Below are 7,714 nucleotides of genomic sequence, written 5' to 3' on the forward strand. Positions count from 1 at the left end.
ACAATTCAGACAAGATTTTCAACAGAATATTCAAGAGTATTCGTACAAATTATATTCCAGTTTCTGTCCAAAATTATACATAATAATTCTTATATTTCTTCATATTATCAAATCTGGTATGTTTCATTCAAGATTGATAGTAGATTAATAACGAGACCCATCGAAAATATAAAGATTGGTACAAGACTCATACCAGTTCCAAACAATTTGTCAAGGAAAACTCCAAACAAATTCATCTCAATAAGGTACCAATATTTTTTTTCATGTTTCATCCCATATTCAAAAGTTTCATACAAGATTCATAAGTTTTAATACAGGAAAATCTACTTGATCATATCATTCTAGCAAACTTCACTCTAGCTTGATAAATTTTTTCTGGTTTCATACCCGAGTCAACAAGAATCATACATGTTTCGATCTAGCAAAGGAACAAATATCCAGATCCAATCAAGACGCACAAACATGAGAAGTTCAAGACCACTAGAGAATCAAAAAACAAAATCCACCGAAAATGAGAGTGAGGAGAGCTCGGATCCAGGGCATTCGTGCCCGGATCTGTGGCTGCCATGCCCAGATCTTAGCCATCCCTCACACAGATCCTTGGGCCGGGGTAAGTTGTGGCGCAGATCTTCGCCGCCGGGATGAGGTAGGCATGGAGGCCCAGCCGTTGCTCGTTAAGGAAGAAGATGTTTGTCAGCCCGGATAACTCTGGTCCCTTTGTCCATGAAGAAGAGGCACGTCAGGGCGGCGACCTCCGCTCCCATCGGCCAAGAAGACGTGCCAGGGCGGTGACCTCCGCTCACGTCGGCCGGAGGAGGAGATCCCACCTGTGGAGAGTGGGATGGGCGGCGGCGCACAGCGATAGGGTGGAGAGGGGGCGGGTCGATGGAAAATAGGTTCTGGATAGGTCCGGTCGTCCGGGTCAAGGTTATCTACTCCAGTGCTTAATGGGGATGATTTCGAACTTTGTGGAGGGCTAAAATGCAAAAGTGCATTTCTTTTGACTTTGTGAACTTTGCACGGATCTCCAACAAAACATGTGACGTAGATAGTGCCAGGGTACCTTACGTCGTTAGGAAAATCCGCACTCTTATCCACCATAATATATTACAACTTCAGCCGTTCTTTCATTGTGATATAGTGCAACAGGCTAGTTACATAGTAACAATACTTGTGTATAATTGAAGATGCATCCACGTGCATTTCCACATCTATATGTATCTATGTGGCATTAAAGCCTCCATGTGGAAGAGCTATCAAATGTAGGTCATATTTTCTTCCTACAATTATCCCGTATTTCTCGGTCATGTCTAGCAACTCCGGGCTTTCCCCACCAGGTATCACCCAGTCGAAGTGGTAAAGAAGGTTTGCCAAGGCAATGTCCATGGTTGACTCGCCGAAAAATATCCCAGGGCACTGCCTTCTTCCTGCCCCAAAGGGAGTGAATTCAAAGTATGTCCCATTGTAATCCATGCTATTGTTTTCAAACCTTTCAGGCATAAACTCTTCAGGACATTTCCAGCAATTTGGATCCCTGGAAACTGCGAAGGCATTAATGTACACGTTGGTGCCTTCAAGCATGTCAAAACCCATAACTTTACGGTCCTCCCTAGCCCTGCGGGGGATCAAAGGACCGGGTGGATGCAATCTAAGAACCTCCTTAGTAACCATCCGCATGTAAGGGAGTCCATGAAGGTCATTATTTGTAATGACACCACGATCTTTACCTAGCACATTTCTAATCTCAAGCTGTGCCTTAGCCATGGCTTTAGGATGACGGACGAGCTCCGACATAGCCCACTCCAAAGCAACTCCCGTGGTTTGGGTCGCACCTGCAAATATGTCCTGAAAACCAGAGCTGTGTTACTATTAGAATTAGTTATATCTTATGAAAAAAGAAAGAATGGTTTCAACAGAGTCAAAGACTCACAAATAAGACGGCGCCAATACTTTCGGTGGTGAGGGGAAATGTAAACGCGTCTTCCTCCTGTAGCCTGAGCAGCACATCCAGCAGGTCCTCGTCATCGGCGCGGCTGCACACACCGGCAGCTCGCGCAGCTTTCCGGCGCTCGATGACATCGGTGTTGATGCGCTGGACGTGTCCGTAGCTCCTCTTCATGCCGCGCTCGCCGCTGCTGAGCCACCGCACCAGCCGCGACGACGGGAAGAGGTCGACGAGGCAGAAGCCGCCGAGCAGTACAAACGCCTCGTCCAGGTTTCGGAGGTACTCCTCCTGCTGGGGGAACTTGCCGCCGAACACCGCCCGCGACACCACGTCGTTGCTGAGCGCCATGACCATGTCGCTGACGTTGACGGCGGACGATGCGGCGGCGATGGAGCGGAGGAGGATCCCGACCTGCTCGGGCCTGATGCCGTCCATGCGGCGCACCTGCTTGGCGCTGAGGAGCTCCATGACGCAGACCTTGCGCATCTGGCGCCACGGGTCGCCGTAGGGGGCGAAGACGATGCCCCTGCCGCCGCACCCGAAGATGTCGAGCGTGGCGCTGTGCGGGCGGCCCGAGAAGGCCAGGTCGTTGGTCTTCATCACCAGGGCCGCCGCCTCGGCGCTGGAGACGATCACCGTGGGCACCTCGCCTAGCATGAGGTGCATGAGCGGCCCGTGCCGGCGGGACAGCTCCATCATCCTGCGATGCGGAAGGATGCTGGCGACGTGGTGGAGGCTGCCGATGATCGGGAGTGTCCATGGCCCGGGTGGCAGCTGCCTCTTCTTGGCGTTGCTTTTGCCACCGGAGAGCTTGGCAAACCAAAGGGCTAATACAGTGGAGATGGCTATACACAAGATTAACCACCCCTCCATGGCAGGCAGAGCTTGGCAACTGAGTGAACCCGTTTCGCTCCCTTTGGCCTATTTGATGATGCAGCTGACATAGCAATGCGTAGCAGCCTAGGTAGACCAATGACGAATCTAAGCCTTAGCCGCCATCCTCGGAGGGAGAAAGGGACAAAGACAAGTGCTCCTGGTCTTTCAGCAATACTAGTGTTCCACCAACTGAAGTAGTAAAATAATCAAATTTTCAAGTAATAATACTTCCATTTTTTCAGGTCAAAAAATACTTCCATTTTAGAGCTTAGTTTGTGTGGAACCGCATGGAGTTGGGAACTTGTGAATAGGGCTCAAAATTTCAACGAAATATCCCTAAATCTCTGAAATTTCGCTAATTTGGGTGGGACCAAATTTTAGCTGAATATCACGGAATACGTTTGCTTCAAATATAAAATATATTCATTTTTTCTTACATTTGATGAAATTTGAAGGAGACAAATCCAAAATAATTTCCGAAACACCTGAAATTTCATGAATTTCGATGGGTCTCGAAACTTATCTCTTTCTATTTTTTCACTAATGTGATCACATTAACCACAGTCGATAGTTCAACTTGTAGGAATGAAGATCGAGTTGTCACACACTAGGCAATGTCTAGGCGCTTGCGAGTGTGGCCTACTTGAGAGCATGCCTGACCATGGGCAGCCCGGCCCGAAAAACTTAGGCCTGGGCCTGTAAAAGTTGGCCCGATGGTCGGGCCGGGCCGGGCCTGATAGCCCGAAAATCGCATTTAACATTACGGCCCGGCCCGCGGCCCGACGGGCTTCATGGGTATTTGGTTGGGCCGGGCTTGGGCCTGATTTCCGTCGGGCTTTCCTTGGCCCGGCCCGAGGCCTGGCCCGGCCCGACAGATGGCCAGGTGTACTTGAGAGCCAATGAATGTCGTAGTCGACAGTTCGAACTGTGCAAGTTGGAAGCTCAACTTACACCATTCTAACCAAAAATTACTACAGCTATATAAAGATTGTTGGTGTAAATTAACGTCATTAGAAAGTGTTTTTCAATACGAATCTACAATATGAATTACGTAAAATATAATTAAAATTTTATTGCTCCATTTTTTGGTCAAAATTCGTTATGAAACAAGCGTAGGCCTTATCCATCGAAAGGAATGTAATACTGTCCTGTTAAATTATACTACTAGGCGATAACACTTCGTGAAGATATCCTTCGCCGGCGTGGGCGCAGCATCGCCTCTGCTACGGTGCCTCGGTAACATAGTGGCGGCAGATGCAAGGTCTGCGTCATGGTGGCACCAAGACGTGGTGGCGCTAGCAGCCAGCGATCTGCTCGTCCGAAGCTTCGCCAATTAGCAGCCCCCCACTAACTTACAATATGTGGCTGGATCAAATTAAATCAGAAAGCATCGGCCGGAAAAGAATCGGTGGAAGCCCAGGATACGTTTTTGTTTTCGTTTCACAGGAACAAGTTACTACAAGTATAGACATGGTTTACATAACCACGTTCTCCATATATACTCGGCCTCTGCTAGCAGCAGGCCACCGCGCGCATACTGGTCATAAGTTGATCAAACTTCACACTTCCTGTAAGCTAGCTGCTAGGCTGCGATGGAGGCGTGGCTAAGCCTGTGTTTCATAGCCCTCATCACTATACCGGCCCTTTGGTTTCTCAACCTCTCGGGGACCAAGAGCAAGCCACATAAGCCGCAGCCTCCCGGGCCGTGGACTCTCCCGATCATCGGCAGCCTCCACCACGTCATCAGCGTCGTCCCGCACCGCAAGATCACGGAGCTGTGCCGCCGGCACGGGCCACTCATGCTCCTCAAGCTCGGGGAGGTCCCAGCCGTGATCGTCTCCAGCGGAGAGGCGGCGGCGCAGGTGTTGAAGACGAACGACCTCACGTTCGCGACGCGGCCGGGCACCCCGACGCAGGACATCGCCGGCTGCGGCGGCAGGGGCATCATCTTCGCACCCTACGGCGACCACTGGCGCCAGATGCGCAAGGTGTGCATCGTGGAGCTCCTCAGCGCCAAGCAGGTGAGGCGGATGGACGGTATCAGGCTGGCGGAGGTGGGCAGCCTCCTCCATTACATCGCCGGCGCCGCATCAACCGGCGCCTCCGTTAACGTCAGCGAGAAGATGATGGAGCTCAGCAACGGCATCGTGGCGCGGGCGGTGTTCGGTGGCAAGTTTGCCGAGCAGGAGGAGTACATCCGCGAGCTGGACGTGGTGCTCACTCTGCTGGGTGGGTTCTGCCTCGTCGACCTCTTCCCGTCGTCGCGGTTAGCGCGTTGGCTCAGCTTTGGCGCGCGCCGCATGCAGAGAAGCTACGGCTGCATGCAGCGCATCATTGAAAACGTCATTGAGGAGCGTAAGGCCGTGCGAGCTGCCGGAGAAGGCACCTGCAACGTCGACGACGAGGACCTCCTGGACGTGCTGCTCAGGCTGCAGAAGGAGGACTCACTCGCATTCCCCCTAACCACTGAGAGTATATGTGCCGTCTTATTTGTGAGTACTACCTTCTCTTCATAGCACTAGTTTTCTTAGCACTCTTTCTTTGCAAAGTATGTTTTTAATTAGAGAGTGGACTTTTGGAGCAGGTGCTTGGTGAGCACCCATATCATCAAGATCCGTGCAATTTTTTTTTGTTGCCCTCTCAAACAATTTTCTCATTTTTGTATCTCTCACGCCACACATTGTTTGAACAAAAAAAAATCATATCAATTAAACATAACAATTCGAACGTGAGAAAAATAGTTTGGATTTTTTATCATTATGTATATATATTTAAAGAATTTATTTTGAATTTTAAATAATTTGAAATTTATGCACAAAAAAATTCCAAACTATTTTTACCCCATTCTGTTTGTTATTTTCGAGTGACTAGACTTGGAAAAAAATAAAATCAAAAAGTATATAATCTGAGAGAACTGAAAAAGCAAAAGTCAAAAAAAGAGGAGGTGCCTTTTATTTTCTCAGAAATATGTTTTTAATCATTTGTACAGTAGTAATAGTTAGTATTTCTCATACCATGTATGTTACTATATTTTAAACTATATAGTACATTATGTTTCAGTAAATTTTAACTCGGTAATACTACTACACATTATAGAAATCTAATTATACATATCACATCCTTGCTTTCCAGGATATATTTTCAGGTGCTACAGATACCACAGGAACCATTTTGGAATGGGCTATGTCGGAGCTTGTCCGTCATCCTAAAGCCATGGCTAGGGCACAACTAGAGATCAGAGAGACCCTTGGTCAAGATCGAGATGTCATTACTAATAGCGACCTTACTGAACTAACCTACATGCGAATGGTCATTAAGGAGGTTCTTAGGTTGCATCAACCCGCTCCTCTAATTCCCCGCATGGCCAGAGAGGATTGTAAAATTTTAGGCTATGACATGCCTAAAGGCACCACAATATTCATTAATGTCTTTGCAGTTTCTAGGGATCCAAAGTGTTGGAAGAACGCTGAAGAATTTGTGCCAGAGAGGTTTGAGAACAACACAATGGATTACATTGGGACACACTATGAATTCACCCCCTTTGGGGCAGGACGAAGGCAATGCCCAGGGATGCTATTCGGCACGTCAACCTTGGAAATTGTTTTGGCAAACCTTCTCTACCATTTCGATTGGGTTCTTCCTGGTGGGACGAGCCTAGAGTCATTGGACATGTCTGAGAAATTTGGAATAACAGTGGGAAGAAAAACCGACCTACAACTAATAGCTATTCCATGTGGACACTTCAAAGCCACATAGACTTATATAGTTACTTCAGTGCTCGTGGACATATTCATATATATTTACACACCACCATCTCGATATAACCACGAGGTTACACCGACAAGAACAGAAAGTCATAGACGATGTTTTTGTACTAGAAGTATAATATTCCTAGCAACAAAAATATTAGTATCCATGCCATTGTACTTTGTGTGAATGCAAAGAGGAAATAAAATGCATTCATACCGTAAAATTACATGTTGTATTCAGTTCAACCAAAAGACCGTTCAAGATTAGGCAACTATATTCAACATCTTCCCTCACGTCTACTCCCTCCGTTCTCTTTTAATTGACTCAAATTTAGTACAAAGTTGTACTAAATCTGAGTCAATTAAAAAAGAACGGAGGGAGTAGTTGGGTGAGCCTTTTATTTGGATCTCGCTATGTTGACTACGATTTAAAACCATGACCTCATCGGTCTGATACTATGTGGAATTGCATGCTCTAGCAAGCTCAACGAAAAGACCAATGGTGGGAGAGACTAGAGACAATTATATTTAACACCTCATTTGAGGTATAGGCTAGTGTGCTTTTTATTTTTATAGAATTGATGTATTGATATATGGTTTCTCAAATATAGTCGGTTGCTTTCATAAGCCATCTATGTTATATTTTCCCACAGTTTGTTGGATCGGCTTGGATAGAATCGACTACTAGCTAGCTTGAGGTTTTTACTGGCAAAGGTGTTTTTTTTTCAAAACAATATTCAAAATATGCATCGATATACATGCACATCTACACAGGTAGGAGACATAGGTAGGCGGATATAAAATCCATATATTGCGATCTGTGTTCCGCGTAGTCGCTGCATTAGCTATTGAATGTGCTTCAAAATATGATTCTCGCCTTCGATGCTAAAGATCACTAATGCGGCATATAAGGAAAAGATTAATAAAACTGAAGGAATCTACAGTCACGACGGGTGATTATTTAAGTGTATGAGCATTGTATGTTTTTCAAATTGTAGATCTAATTAGGTAGTTGAATTAGCTAGTTGAATAAATTATATTTATAACGCTCATAAATTCACAAGCCAATAAAATGTGTATATTTTAGGTTATATCACATAGAATTGATATTATAAATTATCTTGTGCATATACAATATATTGTT

The 7,714-nt window shown here is 46.3% G+C and overlaps 2 protein-coding genes across 2 annotated transcripts; one reads left to right on the forward strand and one right to left on the reverse strand.

Annotated features, from left to right (window-relative positions):
- Window positions 1-1,149: 1,149 nt before the first annotated feature.
- LOC124676997 (desmethyl-deoxy-podophyllotoxin synthase-like) lies at window positions 1,150-2,905 on the reverse strand. The gene is made up of 2 exons (XM_047213005.1): window positions 1,931-2,905; window positions 1,150-1,845 (listed from the first exon to the last, which is right to left on the reverse strand). The coding sequence occupies exons 1-2, from the start codon at window positions 2,816-2,818 to the stop codon at window positions 1,222-1,224; spliced, it is 1,512 nt and encodes a 503-aa protein (XP_047068961.1). The 5' UTR covers window positions 2,819-2,905; the 3' UTR covers window positions 1,150-1,221.
- Window positions 2,906-4,364: 1,459 nt separating this feature from the next.
- LOC124677133 (germacrene A hydroxylase-like) lies at window positions 4,365-6,816 on the forward strand. Its single transcript, XM_047213132.1, has 2 exons — window positions 4,365-5,313; window positions 5,954-6,816. Exons 1-2 carry the CDS (start codon window positions 4,414-4,416, stop codon window positions 6,575-6,577), a joined length of 1,524 nt encoding a protein of 507 aa, XP_047069088.1. The 5' UTR covers window positions 4,365-4,413; the 3' UTR covers window positions 6,578-6,816.
- Window positions 6,817-7,714: the final 898 nt, after the last annotated feature.

This window comes from Lolium rigidum, chromosome 7, assembly GCF_022539505.1.
Source record: "Lolium rigidum isolate FL_2022 chromosome 7, APGP_CSIRO_Lrig_0.1, whole genome shotgun sequence".
NCBI classification, from domain to species: Eukaryota; Viridiplantae; Streptophyta; class Magnoliopsida; order Poales; family Poaceae; genus Lolium; species Lolium rigidum.

Coding starts and splice junctions, on each gene's coding strand:
- LOC124676997 (XM_047213005.1), bottom strand. CDS start 2,818: ATGGAGGGGTGGTTAATCTTGTGTATAGCCATCTCCACTGTATTAGCC. Junction 1,846..1,930: donor GTATTGGCGCCGTCTTATTT/GTGAGTCTTTGA, acceptor TCTGGTTTTCAG/GACATATTTGCAGGTGCGAC.
- LOC124677133 (XM_047213132.1), top strand. CDS start 4,414: ATGGAGGCGTGGCTAAGCCTGTGTTTCATAGCCCTCATCACTATACCG. Junction 5,314..5,953: donor GTATATGTGCCGTCTTATTT/GTGAGTACTACC, acceptor CTTGCTTTCCAG/GATATATTTTCAGGTGCTAC.